At 41.5% G+C, this 23,295-nt stretch overlaps 5 protein-coding genes across 5 annotated transcripts; all 5 read left to right on the top strand.

Moving 5' to 3' along the window:
• The first annotated feature begins 102 nt into the window (after positions 1 to 102).
• LOC148899432 (dual specificity protein phosphatase 26-like) lies at positions 103 to 3,280 on the top strand. Its single transcript, XM_088994671.1, has 3 exons — positions 103 to 809; positions 1,931 to 2,142; positions 2,226 to 3,280. Exons 1-3 carry the CDS (start codon positions 631 to 633, stop codon positions 2,420 to 2,422), a joined length of 588 nt encoding a protein of 195 aa, XP_088850797.1. The 5' UTR covers positions 103 to 630; the 3' UTR covers positions 2,423 to 3,280.
• A 1,534-nt stretch (positions 3,281 to 4,814) lies between these two features.
• On the top strand, positions 4,815 to 8,091 carry LOC148899433 (dual specificity protein phosphatase 26-like). The gene is made up of 3 exons (XM_088994670.1): positions 4,815 to 5,195; positions 6,315 to 6,526; positions 6,610 to 8,091. Exons 1-3 carry the CDS (start codon positions 5,017 to 5,019, stop codon positions 6,804 to 6,806), a joined length of 588 nt encoding a protein of 195 aa, XP_088850796.1. The 5' UTR covers positions 4,815 to 5,016; the 3' UTR covers positions 6,807 to 8,091.
• A 157-nt stretch (positions 8,092 to 8,248) lies between these two features.
• Positions 8,249 to 10,958, top strand: LOC148899434 (serpin A3-3-like). The gene is made up of 6 exons (XM_088994669.1): positions 8,249 to 8,364; positions 9,309 to 9,912; positions 10,015 to 10,085; positions 10,173 to 10,366; positions 10,459 to 10,606; positions 10,683 to 10,958. Exons 2-6 carry the CDS (start codon positions 9,318 to 9,320, stop codon positions 10,875 to 10,877), a joined length of 1,203 nt encoding a protein of 400 aa, XP_088850795.1. The 5' UTR covers positions 8,249 to 8,364; positions 9,309 to 9,317; the 3' UTR covers positions 10,878 to 10,958.
• A 2,489-nt stretch (positions 10,959 to 13,447) lies between these two features.
• On the top strand, positions 13,448 to 21,104 carry carnmt1 (carnosine N-methyltransferase 1). The gene is made up of 8 exons (XM_088994674.1): positions 13,448 to 13,641; positions 14,068 to 14,263; positions 17,185 to 17,351; positions 17,544 to 17,684; positions 17,766 to 17,944; positions 18,870 to 18,983; positions 19,360 to 19,463; positions 20,101 to 21,104. Exons 1-8 carry the CDS (start codon positions 13,508 to 13,510, stop codon positions 20,293 to 20,295), a joined length of 1,230 nt encoding a protein of 409 aa, XP_088850800.1. The 5' UTR covers positions 13,448 to 13,507; the 3' UTR covers positions 20,296 to 21,104.
• Positions 21,105 to 21,841: 737 nt separating this feature from the next.
• On the top strand, positions 21,842 to 22,704 carry LOC148899436 (uncharacterized). The gene is made up of 2 exons (XM_088995538.1): positions 21,842 to 22,309; positions 22,493 to 22,704. The coding sequence occupies exons 1-2, from the start codon at positions 21,923 to 21,925 to the stop codon at positions 22,649 to 22,651; spliced, it is 546 nt and encodes a 181-aa protein (XP_088851664.1). The 5' UTR covers positions 21,842 to 21,922; the 3' UTR covers positions 22,652 to 22,704.
• Positions 22,705 to 23,295: the final 591 nt, after the last annotated feature.

The following is a 23,295-nucleotide window of genomic DNA, read 5'->3' on the forward strand; positions in this document are numbered from 1 at the left end:
AGTAGTGGTCAAGGTGGTCGTGCCATCCATGTATGCCCAGATAGGTGGGAGGTGGATCCCATTCCTGGTTTGCTCACCCTCCGCCACCCACCTTGAGGCCCTGATGACGACAGCCATGGCCATTGTGAAGGCCAGGGGTGAAATCGTACAACCTGCCATGATGCCGACTTCTACACGCTGCCATGATGTTGTGAAGTCAGGTGTTGTTAAGTCATTGTGTTGTTTGTAAAATTTTGTGAAGTCAGGTGTTGTGAAGTCATTGTGTTGCTTGTAAAAAATTTCAGGGAGATGTAGCATTCTGTTTGAATGTGACACAAATTTAAGAATATGGTTTATGTTTACACAAACAAGTGTTACTGTTGCATGGCAACGACATGACACTGCATTGCTAGCGAGGATTGTGGTCTATAAATAGACTGCTATTTTAATGCAAAAGCGCAACAGTAGAACCCCAAGTGTTGGAGAGTAGGAATTAATGCAAGGCCGATCGTCTCACAATGCTTTGGAACTTTTGCTGTTAGCTGTAGCTGTCCTCTATTCTGCGTTGTTCTGGTTGCACACTTGCATGGGAATAATCCACAGGAAATCGTCCAAAACATTTGTGTTGCCTGAGACAAACACTGCAAAGTGATGTCATATACGTCCAAACTTCCTGCATCCTGGAAAGACAGACCTCCTCCAAGGAAGGTAGAAATCGACTTGAGTTCTCCTGGTTTAGCAGTGTTTGAATTGGAAAGACTCCTGTTGACTGGCAAAGCTATCATCAGTCATGCAGATGAAGTGTGGCCAAGACTGTACATTGGTGATCAGTAAGTAGCTCCATTGCATTTTTTAAGCTCAAAAGAAAACTAGCCTGGCCAAATTGAAGTTATCTTCAATACTTATAGCAGTGTTTGAAATAACGACTGCCAAGAGGCCCGGGGCATACAACTTTTATGTCGGGCATACAACTTTCAAAACGTCTCGGCCCGGGTGGTCGAGAACTTCAAGAAAAAAAAAAGATTTTTTTTTCAATCAAACGTTTGTTTTATTCAATAAAGCAAAAGCTACAAGCAAACCGCTTGTCAAAATATTTCAAGCTTATATTTTTTAGAATTTTGATTATTATGGCTTGCAGCGTATGAAAACCACAAAATCAGTCTAATTTTTCTTTAATATCAGATGAAATGAACTTCAGTACGTAGCCAAACAGCTACACTGATGTACAGGCACTTTTTTGACTTCAAGATGGTGCAGTGAGAGTGGCTTCCTTTCCAGGAATTCCTGCATTTTGTTTTTCTACTTCTTTATTTCTAATGGGTTTATCGTGATCATTCGTTCCTGGCTCATCGCTTATACGGGTGTTGATGGCAGAGGATGGTTAAATCAGCAGGAAGCCAGGTGTTGGACAGAAAGTTAGTTTAATCTTGAAGACAGCGGAGACATTGTGGGAGGTCGCCCGAGGAGGAATCAGAAAAGAAAGAGAGAGACAGAGAGTGGGAGAGCGGGAGAGCATTTATATGAAGGCCGGGGTGCGACGCAATAGGATGTGACGTAATGGGACGTGACATCATGTAAAGGAAGGCAGGATGACGTATCAGGAAGTCCAAACCAAAACGAAATGATGCAAAAAGATGTTTAAAGATGTTTCTATAGCGAATTACCCCAACAATTTCCTTTCCTAACTTTGCTGCTGTGTTACTTCCGGGTAGAGTGAACTCTGGCGCGAATGGCTGCCGCTGCTCACCCGCACAAAAAAATCCAGTGACTGTAAGGTGTCCTTGAGAGTTTTGAAAGGCGCTTAGAAATTAAATGTATGATGGTGATGATTATGATTATGGTGATGATTATTATTATTATTATTTAGCATCTTTGGGGGGGGAAACACTACTACCCTTTGTGGTATCCCAAAGCTGTCAGCACATTCACGCTTTGTCCCTTAACCCCACAGACACAGTGCAGAGAACAGGAATGATTTAGCCAGGCACAGATTCACTCATATCCTGAATGCAGCTCACAGTAAACGTCGAAGATGTCCTGACATCTACCAGGGATTGAAGATCACCTACATGGGCGTGGAGGCAAATGACTCCTACGACTTTGACATGAGTGTCAACTTCCTGCCAGCTGCAGACTTTATTCACGCAGCTCTTAGCAGAGGAGGTGAGAATTGGAACAAAGAAGGCAACCACAGTTAAAATGAGCGCGTGAAAGCATCGTTTATTTCTTGTCTTGTATTTCTTCAGGTTGTGTTCTGGTGCATTGTCATGTAGGGGTGAGCCGTTCTGCCACCCTGGTCTTGGCATATTTGATGCTGAAGCGGCGGCTCACCCTGGTGGAGGCTATATGTGCTGTGAAAGAAAACAGGGGGGTCATTCCGAACCGAGGTTTCCTCCGACAACTTATCCGTCTGGATAGGCAACTTTTTGGCACGCATAACTGAAGCCAGACACTGAGGTGCAGCTGGGGATTTTGGTCTTTCTGAAAGAAAACACAACAACTTTCACATTTTTGCTATGAACGTGTGGATTCATGATAACCTCATTAAATTGCAATATTATTTGCTATTTTTGCGAGCTTCCGAGCTGTCCAACCGTAATGATGTCCATTTATTCCTGAAAAGTCCGATTGAAAATGGCTTTAACAGTATATCTGCAACCAAATCCATTTCTTCACCTCCTTCAGCCATTGTGGGTTGACAAAACCACTATTACATCAACATACCAACATATTTCCTTCTGCAGCTTGTGACCGATGCAGTGTGCTAGCCCTGGCCAGTATGCTCTTCACTCGCGGCTAGTGATACTATGATTGGCTAGTGACTAGCCAATAATGTGACTAGCCAATCATAGTTTGCGAAAACGCTGACGTTTGCCAGCGCATTCGAGCAGACCTTAGGTTGCCAACTCGAACTCTGATTTGTTAAAGCAACAGTTTCCTCAACATTGATTTTTTTATGCTCCAGGGCTTGCAGAACTGATTGTGAAGGTGTCCAGGTCAATTTCTGACCCTGGTAACAAACGATAGCTTAAACGTTATTGGTTAAATCCTTTAATACGAAAACACACATCTGGAAGCAGCACAATAGGAAAAAAAGCAATGAAATGAAGCTGAAAGACAATTTGGAATTATTTCATAAGAATTCATGGACAAAATATAATTCACATTAGTCTGTGATTCAGAAATTTTTAGGCCAGCAGAGAAGACCTTGCAGGCCATGACGGCCAACCACTGCTATTTTCTAGGGTCACTGACAGTCTTGGGCCACTGGATTTGTTTCATTCATTGTCACCCCCATCCCTCCCATGAAGGAGTTGATGGTATTCCTCTTGTTCTCAAGCAACCAGGTCCTCAAACTCTTGAGGACCTGGTTGTGCCTCCAGGTGTAGCGGCCTTGTGTGAGGCTGGTCTGACAACCGGTCAGGATGTGTTTGAGAGTTCCTGGAGTTGGACAGAGGTCACAGGTTGGATCTTCGCCATACCATTGGTGGAGATTTTTTGGAGATGGGAGCACATCATTGATGAAGCTGATGATGCTTGCCTCCATTTCCCAGAGATCCCTCCAGCTGAGCTTTCGCTTCTCCAGGCCTTCCCAACTCATCCATTGTCCCTGCTTGGCAAGAGAGACAGCCTTCGGAGTTCTTTCAGCTTCCTCTTGGCGGCGCAGCTCTTCCATCACCATTTTCCTTCTTTCCGATGTTGAAGACTTACGCCAAGATGGTTTGTTTGTAAGGCCAAAGCCCCCTCTTCCTAGCTGGATGTGTCCCACAATGTCACTGTGCCTTAGGGCTGCTGTGGCCTGCTGCGATGGATGGCGTCCATTTCCGTCCAGTTGATAGGAGGGGTGCAGCTTGACTGATCTTCCGGTCTCTGGAGTCTGTAAGGGTCATCTGAAGTCTCACTTTAGAGCACTTGTACTCTTCGGTGAGGCTCGTGATTGGAAGGTCAAGGACCCCTTTGCCATAGAGGCTGATGTTGGACAGACAGCGTGGAACACCAAGCCATCTTTTCACCTATCTAGTGATGGCTCGCTCCATCTTCTCCACCGTTGACCTCATTGACTGTGTGTGGCCACATTACCCGAGGGAGAAGTCCAAACTGCAGACACCAGAGCTTGAGCTTGCCTGGCAGTGGAGTCTTGTTTATGTTTTCCAGACTTTTGCTGATGTCCTGCTTTAGTTTCTGCACTTGATCTTTGTCTCTTGGGCTTGCATTGTACCACCTGCCCAGGATTTTGAGCGGTTCCTCAGACACCGTTGGTATTGGGTCATCACCAATGCAGAACTTCACATTTTTTAGCTCTCCCTTGACTATTGAGATGCTGCGTGACTTGTTTGGCTTGATTTTCATCCGAGCCCATTTGATGTTTTCCTGCACTTTTCCAAGTAGCCGCCTGGTGCAAGCTGCAGTAGTGGTCAAGGTGGTCGTGCCATCCATGTATGCCCAGATAGGTGGGAGGTGGATCCCATTCCTGGTTTGCTCACCCTCCGCCACCCACCTTGAGGCCCTGATGATGACAGCCATGGCCATTGTGAAGGCCAGGGGTGAAATCGTACAACCTGCCATGATGCCGACTTCTACACGCTGCCATGATGTTGTGAAGTCAGGTGTTGTGAAGTCATTGTGTTGTTTGTAAAATTTTGTGAAGTCAGGTGTTGTGAAGTCATTGTGTTGCTTGTAAAAATTTTCAGGGAGATGTAGCATTCTGTTTGAATGTGACACAAATTTAAGAATATGGTTTATGTTTACACAAACAAGTGTTACTGTTGCATGGCAACGACATGACACTGCATTGCTAGCGAGGATTCTGGTCTATAAATAGACTGCTATTTTAATGCAAAAGCGCAACAGTAGAACCCCAAGTGTTGGAGAGTAGGAATTAATGCAAGGCCGATCGTCTCACAATGCTTTGGAACTTTTGCTGTTAGCTGTAGCTGTCCTCTATTCTGCGTTGTTCTGGTTGCACACTTGCATGGGAATAATCCACAGGAAATCGTCCAAAACATTTGTGTTGCCTGAGACAAACACTGCAAAGTGATGTCATATACGTCCAAACTTCCTGCATCCTGGAAAGACAGACCTCCTCCAAGGAAGGTAGAAATCGACTTGAGTTCTCCTGGTTTAGCAGTGTTTGAATTGGAAAGACTCCTGTTGACTGGCAAAGCTATCATCAGTCATGCAGATGAAGTGTGGCCAAGACTGTACATTGGTGATCAGTAAGTAGCTCCATTGCATTTTTTAAGCTCAAAAGAAAACTAGCCTGGCCAAATTGAAGTTATCTTCAATACTTATAGCAGTGTTTGAAATAACGACTGCCAAGAGGCCCGGGGCATACAACTTTTATGTCGGGCATACAACTTTCAAAACGTCTCGGCCCGGGTGGTCGAGAACTTCAAGAAAAAAAAAGATTTTTTTTTCAATCAAACGTTTGTTTTATTCAATAAAGCAAAAGCTACAAGCAAACCGCTTGTCAAAATATTTCAAGCTTATATTTTTTAGAATTTTGATTATTATGGCTTGCAGCGTATGAAAACCACAAAATCAGTCTAATTTTTCTTTAATATCAGATGAAATGAACTTCAGTACGTAGCCAAACAGCTACACTGATGTACAGGCACTTTTTTGACTTCAAGATGGTGCAGTGAGAGTGGCTTCCTTTCCAGGAATTCCTGCATTTTGTTTTTCTACTTCTTTATTTCTAATGGGTTTATCGTGATCATTCGTTCCTGGCTCATCGCTTATACGGGTGTTGATGGCAGAGGATGGTTAAATCAGCAGGAAGCCAGGTGTTGGACAGAAAGTTAGTTTAATCTTGAAGACAGCGGAGACATTGTGGGAGGTCGCCCGAGGAGGAATCAGAAAAGAAAGAGAGAGACAGAGAGTGGGAGAGCGGGAGAGCATTTATATGAAGGCCGGGGTGCGACGCAATAGGATGTGACGTAATGGGACGTGACATCATGTAAAGGAAGGCAGCATGACGTATCAGGAAGTCCAAACCAAAACGAAATGATGCAAAAAGATGTTTAAAGATGTTTCTATAGCGAATTACCCCAACAATTTCCTTTCCTAACTTTGCTGCTGTGTTACTTCCGGGTAGAGTGAACTCTGGCGCGAATGGCTGCCGCTGCTCACCCGCACAAAAAAATCCAGTGACTGTAAGGTGTCCTTGAGAGTTTTGAAAGGCGCTTAGAAATTAAATGTATGATGGTGATGATTATGATTATGGTGATGATTATTATTATTATTATTTAGCATCTTTGGGGGGGAAACACTACTACCCTTTGTGGTATCCCAAAGCTGTCAGCACATTCACGCTTTGTCCCTTAACCCCACAGACACAGTGCAGAGAACAGGAATGATTTAGCCAGGCACAGATTCACTCATATCCTGAATGCAGCTCACAGTAAACGTCGAAGATGTCCTGACATCTACCAGGGATTGAAGATCACCTACATGGGCGTGGAGGCAAATGACTCCTACGACTTTGACATGAGTGTCAACTTCCTGCCAGCTGCAGACTTTATTCACGCAGCTCTTAGCAGAGGAGGTGAGAATTGGAACAAAGAAGGCAACCACAGTTAAAATGAGCGCGTGAAAGCATCGTTTATTTCTTGTCTTGTATTTCTTCAGGTTGTGTTCTGGTGCATTGTCATGTAGGGGTGAGCCGTTCTGCCACCCTGGTCTTGGCATATTTGATGCTGAAGCGGCGGCTCACCCTGGTGGAGGCTATATGTGCTGTGAAAGAAAACAGGGGGGTCATTCCGAACCGAGGTTTCCTCCGACAACTTATCCGTCTGGATAGGCAACTTTTTGGCACGCATAACTGAAGCCAGACACTGAGGTGCAGCTGGGGATTTTGGTCTTTCTGAAAGAAAACACAACAACTTTCACATTTTTGCTATGAACGTGTGGATTCATGATAACCTCATTAAATTGCAATATTATTTGCTATTTTTGCGAGCTTCCGAGCTGTCCAACCGTAATGATGTCCATTTATTCCTGAAAAGTCCGATTGAAAATGGCTTTAACAGTATATCTGCAACCAAATCCATTTCTTCACCTCCTTCAGCCATTGTGGGTTGACAAAACCACTATTACATCAACATACCAACATATTTCCTTCTGCAGCTTGTGACCGATGCAGTGTGCTAGCCCTGGCCAGTATGCTCTTCACTCGCGGCTAGTGATACTATGATTGGCTAGTGACTAGCCAATAATGTGACTAGCCAATCATAGTTTGCGAAAACGCTGACGTTTGCCAGCGCATTCGAGCAGACCTTGGGTTGCCAACTCGAACTCTGATTTGTTAAAGCAACAGTTTCCTCAACATTGATTTTTTTATGCTCCAGGGCTTGCAGAACTGATTGTGAAGGTGTCCAGGTCAATTTCTGACCCTGGTAACAAACGATTGCTTAAACGTTATTGGTTAAATCCTTTAATACGAAAACACACATCTGGAAGCAGCACAATAGGAAAAAAAGCAATGAAATGAAGCTGAAAGACAATTTGGAATTATTTCATAAGAATTCATGGACAAAATATAATTCACATTAGTCTGTGATTCAGAAATTTTTAGGCCAGCAGAGAAGACCTTGCAGGCCATGACGGCCAACCACTGCTATTTTCTAGGGTCACTGACAGTCTTGGGCCACTGGATTTGTTTCATTCATTGTCACCCCCATCCCTCCCATGTCAACCTTGTGATTATGTTTATGATCATGATGAGACAGGATGTATCTTGTTTTTTTGTTCTTTTCATCTATATTTTTGTCGCTTGAATAAACTCAGTCTGAAAGGTTTTTGAGATCCATGCGAGTGAAATTCAGGTGTATTTTACACGAGTAATTTTCTTCAGCATTGCACACGAGAGGAAGTCAATTTGCGTGGTCGAGAGTTACCGAAACATCTTTTGCAGGTTTTTGTACACATTCTTTATCTGCACTGAGCAAACTCGGGTGTAGTCACAATGGGGCAGCAAACATTACTGGAACCAGGGGTCGAGCACATCGAAGAGTACACGAATCCAAAGTTCGGTTGAAATAATCCACTTGTGAGACAATTTACAGTAACAGTTACTGTAACATGGGATCAAAATAAAAGTAATGCAAGAACTTAGAATTTTGCTCAGAATGCTTGCTTGAATGTATAAATAGCAAGATGTCAAGTTTTCTATCCCAAGATCTACGTCAAAGTACTTTGCACGATCATCCCCATTCCGCTTGCAATGCTCCCTCATGAAATGGGAGGAGACAAGAGACCATGTCACACAGAAAAAAGGTGGGCTCATCCCACCCACTCAAGGTGTATAAAGTAGACAGTCCTGACTGTTCACATTCTGCTTGGTGTGGCTGTGGTTTTGGAGGCAAGAGAGCCAGTCAGAGATAGGTAAGTTATTCAACATCCACATCTTAATTCCCTTTTCACAACATATTAAATGATCACATGACCCACAAAAATCCTTCCGCAGCACAAGATGAAAGCTGTTTCTGACTTCCCTGACGTGTTTGCCAAAACATCGCAATGAATGACAAACATTGTTCAAGAATATTGAATATTGTATATGTACAGCTGCAGTCATCGAGGACCACTGTCCTCTGTGTTTTATGTTTCCCTACTCCAACACACCTGATTCAAATAATCAGGTCATCGGCAAGCTCTAAAGAAGCCCGAGAACCATCGTGATCATTTTAATCAGACGTGAAGGCATTTAGCAGGGATGTCAAACACGTTTTTCTTGAGGGCCACAATGTTGTTACGTTTTTCCTTAAAGGGCCGCCATGAATTTTGGGAAACCATATAAATGTTTAATCCCATCCACATATTACATAAACAGTGCACAACAGATTGATCAACAACTAGTTTTACAATCAGAACTATTTGAAATTTTGTCACATTTCATGGGACTTGACATGATTGATTTGCGTTAGCGCGCCACATGTAATGGTGTGGTCTGCATGATCTGGCCCCCGGGCCTCAATTTTGACAACTTTTGGGGTATTGTGTGCCCTATCATTAAGGAGAACCCGGCTGTGCACCGACCGACAGTAGTTTGCAAGTGCTTTACATTTTTTTAAATGTCAGAAATTGAAATGCAAAAATCGACCTGGTTAAGAGCAATTTCTGCTAAGTGGTGCAGCATGTGGAACAGTTATGAAATGATGAAAACAATGATCAAAGTTTGTATTAAATTGTGCATTGGTGTACTGCTTGCCTTGGGGGATTACGGCACATCACCCGGACAGTGTATCATTTGCTGGTTGAACTTTAACATGTGGTTGAATGTTGGGTAATGACAAGATCAATTTTGTACATTTGAACCTTTGCCCTAGACCACAAAGATGCATACGGCCCTGCGTGTCTGGATCTTATCAGCGGTGGTGTGTTTGGGAAGAGGCCATCACCATCCAGGACACCCCGATGACGACAGTCTCGCACATGTGAGCGCAGGAAACAAAGAGTTTGCCTTCAATCTGTATAGAAGGTTGGCAGCTCATCCAGAAAACCAGGGCAAGAACATCTTTTACTCTCCAAGCTGTGTGTCTGTCGCCTTGGCTGCCTTGTCTGTCGGAGCACGGGGGGACACACACCAGCAGCTATTGAGTGGTCTGGGCTACAACAGCTCCCAAGTTACACAGACTGCCATAAATCAGGTCTTTAGTATGCTTCTCAAAAGGCAAGATAATTCCTCCGACATCAGTGAAGGGACCGCCGTGTTTCTGGATAACCTCTTTGAGCCAAAACCAGAGTTTCTGAAAGATTTAAAAGAAGCTTTTTACACCGATGTGTCGAATGTGAACTTCCGACAAGCAACAGAGAGTGCCGATATCATTAATAAATATGTGTCGGACAAGACCCATGGCAAGATCGATAAGTTGGTGAAGGACCTGGATCCAGGCACCATCATGTATCTCATAAGCTACATCTACTTCAAAGGTACACTTTACAGTGTTTCTAAAAAGTCAGTCCCTTTCAAAATCTGACCCGAAAACGTCATCACTCGAACGTCTCTTATTTCTGTGTATTGTAATCACACAGGAAACTGGGACAGTCCTTTTGAAGCCAAATACACAAAAGAAGACACATTTTATGTTGATGAGAACACAGAGGTAGGAAGCTACTACATGGGGGGGGGGGGTTTGAACGGTGATGCAGGAAAAAGTAAATGTCCAATTTCATTCTGAATTGTTTTCCAGGTTCCTGTCCAGATGATGAATAAAGACGATAAGTTTGATATCTATCAGGATATGGCAATTAACACTACAGTCCTGCGCCTTCCCTTCAACAGCTCATATTCCATGCTGTTGTTGTTGCCTGACAACATGGCAGTGCTAGAAAAGGAAATATGTCCACAACATATAACTAAATGGTCAAAATGGATGAAAAAGAGGTTGGTTTGTTCATATTTTTGATGGCGAACGCTCCTTCGGTCGATTCTGGTGTCCTCATTTGAATCGCGCTATATTTGCCTGTTTCTTTAAGGACTTATGATATATTTCTACCAAAGATCTCGATGAAGACTGACTACTCCCTCAAGGAACTGCTTACTCAAATGGGAATGACTCACCTGTTTGATGTTCGATCAGATTTGAGTGGCATTTCAGAGGGGAAGAAACTGTTGGTCTCCGGCGTAAGGATGCGGTCAACTTTTTTACGACTGGTCTTTTCATTCGCGTGATATCTTATGTTGCCTCTTTTAATTTCAGGTTGTGCATCAAGCAGCCCTTGACATTGACGAGACCGGAGCCACCGCCGTAGCCTCCACAGGCATTCGCATCACTCTGATGTCTTTTCAACACATCCCTGTGCTGAAGTTCAATCGTCCATTCATGCTTCTCATCACCGAAAACACCACTGATGACATTCTCTTCATGGGCAAGATCCTTAATCCGAAAATCTGATGGACGCCACTTGGCATATCTTCTTCATCACCAATGTCGTCATCGTACCAATAAAGCAATCCTGTGGCCTTTGTGATGACATTTTTCACTCTACATCTTAAATGAAGTTGATCGCACAAAATATGGACTTGCGGTGAAACACACCAACTCATTTACACATTAAATTTGTTTTTCTGATCATTTTAACCAAATCTTGAGCTGTAAAAATACATTTGTCTATGAAAGAAAACATGATACTGTGGGAGGATAAATTTAATCCATCCATCCATCCATTTTGTATATGTCATGATGCCAAAATAAATGTTAAATAATTTTGTGTTTTCTGGATTTTGGATGGGAGAAAGGTGCACATTTCTCCCCATCCAAAACAGTAGAGTTGGGTGACCACTAATTGACTCTGAGAAGGTGATTGCAACCACCTGGGAATGGCCAATTGCCGGTGGGATCTGATTGGCCAGAAGCTCAGGTGAAGCACCTTTAAAACTAGACTGAGCCAGTCACTTCGACGAGGAAGAAGAGGGACAAAGGACAACCTGGAGAGCAGTGTTACCTGTGGTCTGCTGAAAACTGATATCAACCACAACTTCAAATAAAGAACTCACAATACCCTTCCTGCATCTGGCTGCAACTTTTATCATCTTTCCCCCCGCTTGCTGTCTCGCCGCATGACAGTATACCTCTTATGTATACATATACACTGTGTGCAGCAGTGACGTGCAGTAAGGGGAGGTATCTTGGAAATATCAAATGAAAAAATAAATTAAACCGTGATATTTATTTAGTGATTTTTACTTTGAAGTTCTTTTTGTCACGTTTTGCGAGGTGGTGATGGCGGGTGCGGATCCCAAAAAGCAGGCAGGAGGGAGCATGAGGTTGTTTGAAAAATTGTATTAAAATAAAGGTCAGCAGGAACAAAATATAAAACATCAAAATGATCTGAATGGAAAAAAATACAAAGTATCAAAAGAAAACCAAGATTAAAAGTCCGCCGAGATTAAACAAACACATGCACTGCACACAGTGCATACAATTGCATCCAACAGCATACAATGTGTTCAACAGCATTCAATGACATTTAACAATTACCCGACACCGAATGGTCGTGCCAGGTGTCCTTTTGAGTGTGACTGATTGGAAACGACCGGCACCTGTGCAGGTGCAGGTGGGGCCGACAGCGCCACCCGTTGGTCGCCAACCAGATCATTACAGTTTTCCATTTAACTTCACCATTTTTGGATGTTTTTTTTCAAATTCGCTGAATTTTCATATTTACCGTTCAAATCCTCAGTCGAGACGAGCGGTGAGGCAGCAGCCGGCTGAGCCTCACCATGGTTTGCGCAATGACTATGTGAACTGTGCTGGCTTGCTCTGCAGTGAGACCGCATTGCTGTCCCTCTGCATATCAGAATCAGAATCAGAATCAGAATCAGAATACCTTTATTCGTCCCGCAATGGGGAAATTTGCAGTCCACAGCAGCAATTGAAGAGGGATGGGGTTGGGGTGGGAGTGAAAGGATAGAAACAAGATATTCTAAGCATAACAAAATAAAAATGTCAACTGTATACTGTGCAAATGTAGATGTGCAAAAACCGTTCTATAAACAAGACTGTACATAGTGCAGAATCAAGAGATGCATTTAGATATATTGCAACAACCCATATTTACAAGTGTCCAGTTTTTTTTTTTTTTCCACATGTGATCATTGGGAATTGTGAAGCCTGACAGCAGTCGGTAGGAACGAGCGGCGGTACCTCTCCTTCTTGCAGCGCGGGTGTAATAGTCTCTGGCTAAAGGAGCTACCCAGAGCTGTCAGGATGGGCAGGAGGGGGTGGGATATGATAGCGATACACATGTAAAAGAACGAAACGTTATAACTGTTCTATCGCTATTAAAGTGTTCAAACACTTTTAGTATATGTGGGCTACATTTCTACAGTTTAACTCGTGTATATAATCTAGAGTCACTTTACATTATAATAAACACTGTACTTCTTCTCTTCCTTTCGGCTTTTCCCTACAAGGGGTCGCCACAGCAAATCAGTGACCTCGACACTATATCCCGACTGTCCAGACATGGCGGTGCCGGACCCTGCTATGATAGGTCCCTGCACTCAGGTTGGGGGGAGAAAAGGACTACTCCCTGCGGCGCCACTGATTGTTCCTATTGTCCTGACTAACGACTGGCCTGATTGCCCCACTTGCTCCGGTATCACCTCATCAGCATTACTAATCCTATGTTGCCTAAGCAGGCTGTTGTACGAACGATCCAAATTGAACCTCTCACCACCATATCGGTTTAGTTGAAGGATTTAGCTGTTTGATGAAAATCGCTACTTTTACTCCCCTTTCAAACCATCTATGTTCTTTCGCTAAGATTTTAACCTCACTGAAGAAACCTGTTAATCGACCTTTCGCAGTCATACTTGGTTTATCATCCCAATCAGCAGGCGGCGGTAGGTTATCTGAACGTTTCATGACGACCAGGAAAAACAAAATACAAACAAAACATTTCAAGAATAAGGAGAAGAAGAAGAGAAGTAGAAAAGGAAGAAGAAGAAGAAGACGAAGAAGAAGAAGAAGAAGTAGAAGTAAAAGAAGAAGAACGCGATGCGCTCAAATTCGAGACAAAGATGGCGGAAACAAAAGAAGAGATACCGCTAACTGGAGATTTTCCCAGGGAAAGGAAAACGTTCAGCCCCGAGGAAGAAGCCAGGCTAGAACGGCAACATTTTTGGAGGATAATCCACGCGTTTAGATATTACAGGTGTTGTTATATTGCAAATACATAAGGGTTTACGAAAAAAATAGTTAAAAGCGGAACTAATTTTGTAGCAAGTGTTCGTTTCGCTGTCCATTAGTTTCTCCACTAGCTCACTTTGTTTTGGCACATATCTACCGGAAACAAATTCCTTGTGTGTTCTACATACTTGGCAATAAAGATGATTCTGATTCTGATATCTTTTTCTACTAACGTTATTCAAATGCAATGTTGGAAGCCATTCTTATGATGATAGAACAGTTATAACGTTTCGTTCTTTTACATGTGTATCGCTATCATGTATTATATGATTCGCCACGACTTGAATGTGGAAATAACTTTAAAGTTGCACACACCAAAGCAATAACGTGTGCCCCCCACCGCACACACACAGAGGTTTGTGACCTTTTTTATTTAATTCATTTTCCCTAGGAGGCATGTACAAGAACACGTGAATCGAGCCGAGCGTCACTTTCTAAGTCTTCCTCAGCACCACCAACAATTACTGCCGTCTGTGCTGCCCAACCTGGCCCGGATCCGTCAATGTGCAGACCACAACCATGAAGTCCTACAGGCCATCGTCCAGCACAGCATTCACATGTTTGAGAACATTGAGTGTGAGGAGAGGGTGAGTACTCAATATGTTATTCACGCTTGTGTGGTGTCTCTACATTTACGCTGGTTTCCTTACACTGCGCAGAAAGATGTACTGAATGCTATGCAATGTCATATAAAAGGTGTACAATGTTATTCGCACATATAGAGACACAGTGTAGTTCACAACCCAATTTCAATAATTACAAAAACTCTAAAACAAACACATCAAAAATACCTTAGCTGTGTGCATATAAAATCTCGTCAGTGTCATGGCAATATGTCAAACTCACCAATATCAACTTAACCTTCAAATAAGTTTTAACTCTTTGATTTGACATGCAGTTTGTATTTCATACTTGCTTAAAGGACAACCGACACCATTTTTTTGTTTCCTAACTGACATAAAAAAAATGTTTTATAGCATCTAAAATACCCAAAACACGCAGGCTGATATTTTAGTCAAATGCCAATAAAAATGACTTAAAGTGTCCAAAATCCGCCACAAATCAGCTCAAGAAAGTCCGGCCCCCAGTTCGTGACGTCACGCCAAGTCGTCTTGCCTTGCTCAAGAAACAAAACAATGGGCTCACGGAGTTCAGATTCGGAGAAGGTGCTTTCTTGTTACTCATCCAGTTATGAATATGATTCAAATAGTTCTGAATAGGAAAGCATAAATGTTTGCAATCGATTAAAGGAGTCCTCCCATCTCAATTCGAGACGTCAATGACAGCAATGTATCGTCCCACAAAATGCACAAGATGGCGCCTAAGCTCTGTTGGAAATGGGCTTATTTGTCTGCTGGGAATTTGTGTCAGCGAATATCAAATACAGTAAAGTCTCATTATATCGATATTATCGGGAGTCGGAAAAAATATCGATATAACCGGACTATCGATATATCCGATCCTGTGACATGTAAATTTTCTCCTTGCTTTCATAGAAATAGTATCGTAATCAGAATCAGAATCAGAATCAGAATCATCTTTATTGCCAAGTATGTAGAACACACAAGGAATTTGTTTCCGGTAGAACACGCTGCACTAGTATCGTTGTCAAAAAAAAAAAAAACTGCTAAGTGGCACTATACAGTTCCATTTTGGCTACTGTTGAAAGAGTTCAAAGAGTTAATGGCTTGGGGGAAGAAGCTGTTTAAATAATTAGCAGTACTATCGATATAACCGATATCGATATAACGAGACTTTACTGTACTAGTCTTGGTGCAACACGCAACGATTCACTATCGTGTTATTTATGTGTTTTCCTTCTAATTTCGCTATCAACACGAAGTTTTCAGACCAAACAAAGTACCGCAAAATGCATTGTGTGTCGCTTTCGCTGTCAGGGGCGTTCCGGATGTGACATCATCAACTCGAAAACAAGACTTCCTGAATATTCAGCGCGAGTCTTAACACGTAAAATACAGCTATATGCGGTGGAATCTTTGTAAAATACGCTCAGTAGAAGTCATTTGAAGTGATTTTACAAATTCTGGACACAACTTGTCCGGAGGCGTTGGTTGTCCTTTAACTCATTCACTGCCAGACAATGTGTCCACTCCTCTTCTTCTTTTCCTTTTGGCTTTTCCGTTCAGGGGTCGCCACAGCGACTCAGTGTCCTCCATCTTCAGAGGTTTAATTCGCATGTTTGTTTTGGCCAAGCTTTTACGTCGGATGCCCTTCCTGACACAACCCTCTGTATTCCAGGACCCACAGAATATTGAGTTTTAGGACTAAATAAATATTCAACGCAGCCTCAGAAACCTTGGACTCTCCTTTTTCATCAGAAAAAATAGTTAATTCTTAACTTATATGGGTCTGGAGTTATATGAGCTTGAAATGAGGGTGGCTGTCCAAAATACAATGCTATACATACATGTTGGTTTACATAGCACTTTAACAACAACTAAAACTGGAACAAAGCGCTAACATGGAAAATAGGGAAATGCTGCCCCCTCATAGAAGGGAAAAACATTGCCAGAGATCTAGCCGGCGCTTTATCGGCACCCACAGCAAAAAAAAAACAAAACCTGAACAAATTCGTGAATGGCGCTCTATGTCATTTTTTAAATTCACGAATAAATACGGGAATGGCAGTGAATGAGTTAAAAACATATTTTTGAGTTTAGTTTTTCTTTTTGAAATGTGTTTCTGGTGATACAGGCAAATTTGTATCATTAATAGAATGTGCATCGTTGGTAAATCTTTTAGTTTACGAGGCCTAACACTATGTAAAATTCCAATTTCATCTTCATGAGAACATGAACATGGGCACATCTAACTATCATACAGATGAAACAGTTACTGAGTAAATATATGAATCATTTTATAATAGTAAAGCATTATTCACATTAATCAAGCCATCATATCTCATTAAACAACATCACAATACTTCAATACAAGCCATATCATGTGAATAAGAATAAGAAAACCTACAATCATCTCACAATGTATGTTGCAGTCATCATTACAATACCCATATTAAGTTTAGTCTTATAGCATGAAAAATATAATGTTATATTTTTCACATCACATGGCGTCCTTGGCTATCAATATTTAACATTGCATTTCTTTGTACTGTATTGTGGTTTGGCGTACCGTAGCGTTCAAAGTGGAAATTACAATTTAAGTCAATTCCAATTTGACACTATAGAAACCATCTATTCATGTGGGTTAACCGTTAATTTTTTTAGACATTAATCCATCGCATCATTATCACTTCATCTCAACTTGCCTCCTGTGATAAATAATGTATATATCTTTTGTCTTCCATACCTCACTAATGGGATCTTTGGACTTGCGACCTGACCGTGTTTTTACTTTTTTGGGACAATTTTTGGGGTTTGGAAGAAAAATTGTGGCTGCTTAGAATGGCCTCCAATTGTCTATCCCTGATATGAACCGTAGACACTGGATGGATGTATCAAGTGAAAATGTATTTTTATTCCCTGTTCAGGAGGATTCGAGGAAGGTGCGCTCCTCCTCAACTTTTGACATGGACAAGCTCAAGTCCACCATAAAGCAGTTTGTCCGAGACTGGAGCGAAGCGGGTCAAGGGGAGCGGGACTCCTGTTATCAGCCCATCATCCAGGAGATCCAAAGGCACTTCCCAAGTGACCAATAGTGGGCAGCACAATTATATTCTTACAAAACAAGGACATGTAACATGTAGTTTGTTCAGATGTACTTTGGACACAGTTTCTTATGTGTTGTTGACATAATGATACAAACATCCATTTGCTGTAATCACAGTATAATTATGGTCGTGTAAACTACTGAGTGTTTTCCGTGTGATTGTGTGTTTTATTATGTCAGTGATGTGTCTAAGGTCAGCGTGCTGGTCCCGGGGGCTGGGCTTGGTCGCCTAGCCTGGGAAATTGCTCGTCTGGGTTATATTTGCCAGGGCAACGAATGGAGCTTCTTCATGCTTTTCTCTTCCAACTTTGTTCTTAATAGGTAGATTATGCACAAACATCAATCCTCTATCTGCTGATTTATTTCCTTGAAACAGTATTAATTTTTTGCTGTTTTACTCAGGTGTGAAAAGGTGAATTGTCTGACACTGTACCCATGGATTCACCAATTCAGCAACAATAAAAAGTCGTCCGATCAGACACGGCCGATCAGATTTCCTGATGTCAATCCTCAGAGCCTACCACCAGCTTCAGACTTCTCCATGGTAGCAGGGGACTTTCTAGAAGTCTACGCTGATGCAGGTCAGTCACCTAAAAATGTATTGGATGGAGGTGTGAATTGTATGTGTCTCACTTAGGCAGATTAGATTCTGACGATATGATAACGTGAGCAAAAATATTCATCCCACAACATAAAAACACCTTTTTGTGTCCATATCTTCAGTTTTAAGGATCTGCCAATATCAAATCCTGATCCAATGTCATAGCAATAAAGAAGAGACTAGACTTAAAATAAGATAGAAATGTATATACAGTAAAGTCTCGTTATATCGATATCGGATATATCGATAGTCCCGGTTATATCGATACTGTTTCTATGCACGCACGGAGAAAATTACATGCAAACAGGGTCGGATATATCGATAGTCCCGGTTATATCGATATTTTTTCGGACTCCCTTGAATATCGATATAACGAGACTTTACTGTAGTTAAATATACTTACTTTGCTGAAGTTTCAGACTCCATATTGTCCCTGAGTAGAAGCCCACAACAGCTAAATTCAGCTGTGAAAACAAATACATTCAGTAGATTTGGCGCTTGATATTAATAACCAAGGGTTTCCATGTTATAACATGACATTTGCAAAGCATGTTTAATTAGTTTTCCTATTAAAATATTAATTTCTAGTAAAACAAACATTAATTCTAACAGTTTGATGTTAATTCACTATCGTGGGTTTTACTAATTGTTACTGGGGCCACCAACAATTTTACCTTTACTCTTGTATAATGGTGTGCTTGTCATTGTAAGCCCCAAATTTTAATAGAGGGCAGCTTGGATTTCCCAAATAACTGCCAATAACACTTTTCAACTTCATGCCTGTAAGTTCTTTGTGATTAAATTGAAAACACAAAATATGACTGTCGATAGCAATGATTTGTATTTTACATGATCAACTTTGTACAAATGCAGACAATATTTAATAATTGGCATGTATGTGTTAGATTCTTGGGACTGTGTGGCTACTTGCTTCTTTATCGACACCGCTCATAATGTCATACAGTATGTGGAGACCATTTGGAAGATTCTTAAACCTGGAGGAGTGTGGATTAATCTGGGTGAGTCCTCGTCACAGTCCTCGTCTGTATACAATATAAGAAGGTTAGTTTCATTTTTGCATCCAGTTATTATATTTGTGTGCATGCATTCATGTATTGGCTTTAAATCGTTGTTCATGCCTAAAACGACAACATAAATATTTCGGATGGTTACTACACTTAATTCAGAAGACAAGGATTTTCTGCTTCTTTTGTGTTGATAAAAGAATTATGTCTTTGTTCACTATACTTGTCTCAATCACAATCAAAAAGATTTTTCCCAAAATTTGCCATTTGAAAATCTTTTTTCCCTGCAAATATATATTTGAGAGAGGTTGAAGCTTTAATATTTTTTTTCTCTGGAAATTTACATATTTAATGTCATTATTTCCCTCAGGTCCGCTGTTGTACCATTTTGAGAACATGGCCAATGAGCTCTCAGTGGAACTCAGCTATGAAGACATCAGAGCAGCTATGGTGAAATTAGGCTTCCAGATAGTGGTAAACCCCTTAATATAATCCTTTTGGAGCCCTCCTTAGGCCTGTCACTGTAAGCAAATATTTTAGGACAATATATTTTCTCTAAAACAATCACGATAAACAATAGTGTAACATTTTTTTATAACCACCAATTAGTGATATAATCATAACTTTATAGTTGCATACAGGCACACATATGTGTCTTCCATCTTAAAATGTTCTCTTTCACCACTTTGGACAAGGTTGGAACGGCTGTATGGGAAATTTCGCATATGGCTTGAATCCAAACTCTTCTGACCCACAGGGCCGTAGTCATTCGCGTTTGGAACTCATTGCAAGTATGCTTCTCAACTTTTTATATTTGTCCAATACAGCCATCGGAAAACTTAGCTTCAAAAACACAAATTATTTGTTTTTTCCCTTGCTTGGGCCAACACTTTGACTGGAGAGGAAATGAAGTTGCGTGATTAAATGTTGAATGTGAACAAACAAGCATGCAAGTGACAGTTTCAACATAGCAAGAGGAACACAAATCTATTCTCTCCATTTTATTTATGCAATGCAAATTCGATTTGTTGTTACCGTGACAGGCCTATGCTTCCATTCATTTTGTGTTGATGGACAGATTGCTGATTTACAAATATCTGATTTCCCAAAGGTGGAGAATCAGTCTCTGCTTACTACCTACACGGAGAACGAACATTCGATGTTAAGATACATTTATGACTGTGTCTTCTTTGTGGCACGCAAGCCAGAAAATCCGTACGCTCACTGTCAGGCAGAAGATGACCAACAGCATTCACCACCAGCTGCCAAATCGCTACGACAAGAAAACCGGGAGTGCCATACGTGAGTGGAATTTTTTTAAACCAAGGACAGGAAACTTAAATTCACATGGAGAAAAATGACTGAGGAAAGATGGAAACTGAAAAAAAGAACAGTCTTTTTTTACACTCTCTTTCTAAGCCACCAAAAATGTCATCCGATGAGGCTGAGTCGGATTGTAGAAGTGATCCCCTTGTGGTGAAAGTCAGGTTTCGTGAGTTTTTGTGGGATTTTTGTAAAGCAGTTACTTGCAATTACTTTACAGAAAGTACGGTGAGTGCAAATAAAAAAAATTCTGTTCAAATGCCAATATTTGTGATATTAAAAAAAATCAAGATAAATCATTGTATAGTTTTTATTCCTTTAACTGGTACTACTTTATTCGGGGGAAAATTAAGTGGGGTGCAAAGAAAGACTTTTGCTGTCACGGTATTGTACGGTGCAAAAAGCTGCCTGCCATCAGGTTACAGGACCTAAATGACTGCAAACTTTAATGCTGACTGCCTGACACAGTTGCTATTCCTACTGACCACTTCTTTTTACTAACCAGGCTTATGCATGTGTGTTGTTTTACCTCTTTAACTTTGCAAATATATATTTCCATTTTTAAAATCCAAATACCCGATGAATCAATTAACATTTTCAGTTGCATAAATGACTCCAAAATTTTTTGTTCGGTTCAGCCCAACTTTAGCTTTCGGGATCTCTGTTGGTCAAAAGAATGGCTACAGTACATTTAAAACATTGTTTAAAAATGTTGGATGTTCACACACAAAAAATTATTATTATTTTTTTTTTGGTTTACACATTTCGCCAATAAAGTTGATTCAAATTCTCTCACAGCTGCAAGTCAATTCTCATTGTTCCCAAAAAAATGCCTGCGAGCGGAGTTTGCATGTTCTCCCCAGCACCGCGTGGGTTTTCTCTGGGTACTCTGTTTTCCTCCCACATCAAGAAAAAACGTGCATGGCAGCATAATGGAAGACTCTAAATTGGGGGTGTTCATACTCGGTCCTCAAAGGCACATCTCCTGCCTGTTTTCCATCTCTCCTGGCATTAACACATGATTCAAAGAATGACGGGTTTTCTAACGTTGCTTCAGAGCTGGCTGATCATTGACAGGAGTACTACTGTACTCAGAGAAACCCACCCTGAATACAACACAGTAGAAGTTCAAGTATTACCTTTTTCTAAATGTACACATTAATTTTAATGCTCCTAAATCAGTGGTTCTTAATCTTGTTGGAGGCACCGAAGCCCACCAGTTTTATATGCTCATTCACCGAACCCTTCCTCCAATGACTGCCTACTAACTGCTGTCTAGAGTCTAAACTGAGGGATGGACCTCTGTGGCGGAGGATCCACCCCTGAGACCGACTCACCGAACCCCTAGTGTTTGATCGAACCCAGGTTAAGAACCACTGTCCTAAATGAATTTCTGTGTTGCTGTAACATTGAACAGTGAACAGTGAAAAATGCATACCGTTCCAATATGGCGGCTTGAATTGCGCGCTGCAAAACTGCTCGATCTCCCTGAAGGCGGGACCAAACAATGACTATTTAGATTGGTCGACTTCAACAAGCTGCTTCCGGACACTCAAGCGTTGTGTGATTTTTGTCGGAAAGTAACTGTTATTGCGCAAATCTGTACTTTTATGATTTGCCTTTTCATGGCGAAGAGGCATGCCGACAACACTTTATTTTCCCAATCACCCGCCAAGAAAAAAATCCGGTATATTTGTCGTGTCGTTGATTTACAGCTCGAGAGCATGGCTGTTTACGGGGTCGTGAGCCCATCGTGCACACGAGCTTTATTGAGTGATCGTTGCAGAAAAAGACGACATAGCTTTGGAATTTCAGATTTTCCACAAGAAGAAGCTCCTCTGCGGCTCAAGGTGACAAACCCAGACACACTCGGGGAAAGTCTCGCTCATGTGCACACATGCGGTCGTAATAATGATCTGGACTCCACAACGGCCAGAAAACGACGTCGGGAGGAATCAATGGAATTGGGGAATGCGGCTGTTAAGGTTTACGATAAAGTAAGTCAACGAATATGTCAACTATAGTTTACATGTTGAATGACGTCCATTTGCCGGTCTTGGCGTGAGAGCGTCACTTCTGTCGCTAGATGTCACCCTTTGCGCATTCTGTGGTTTATCTGATGTTTATATGTATGTACTTGTATTCATTTTTGTCATCTTCAATTGTTTCACTGTATTCAGACAGACGCTGATTCTGAAGATTGCACTTACAACTCATTTCAGTTCTGGAAGGTCCCTTTGCCTCAACTCGACCTTTCGCTCCTGGAGGAAACTACAGAACATTGCCAAATAGAACACAATTCAGTTGTCAGAAATGCTTTGGATGCAATGGAGACTTGAAACTCAACCCTCAAATGAGCAATGTCAAGTACAGATTGTTGAAAAAATGTGAATTTCATTGTCAATGTCCATTTCTTCTGACTTGAAACAACACCGTTCCCCCTTTGAAACATTATTTTCATGGAAAGCTGGCCATTTATTCAGTATTCCGCACTATCTGCTTTCACAAAAAAAATTAGTGCGTTAGTACAATTTCTGTGTTTTACTCATACATGTTTATACACCACTGCCTTCTACTGTTGCTTTAACTTTATGTTTACTCACAGGACAAATTTGGCATATGGGTACAACAAGCATGTTACTCTGTCGTAAATTTGTCATTGACACCTCTGTGATGGGACAACTAACTATTAGAATTTTACATTTCGCCAGCACTGTATTGCAAAAACAACTCAAATAATTTAGCCTCTTAAAATAAACAACACAGTGACAGCTGGCCTTCGGGTTCCTCGACAAGCAAACAACTGAATGGAATATGGCACGCCCTGTCTACTATATCCTGTGTGCATTACCTGATTAAGCCTGCAAGGGTCAAAGACAAAATATCTAATTCTGACCATCTAAATCAGTGGTTCTTAATCTTGTTGGAGGCCCCAAATCCCTCCAGTTTCATATGCTCATTCGTCGAACCCTTCTTTCAATGA

This window comes from Hippocampus bargibanti, linkage group LG04 (assembly GCF_051943395.1).
Source record: "Hippocampus bargibanti isolate YZ-2025 linkage group LG04, ASM5194339v1, whole genome shotgun sequence".
NCBI lineage: Eukaryota > Metazoa > Chordata > Actinopteri > Syngnathiformes > Syngnathidae > Hippocampus > Hippocampus bargibanti.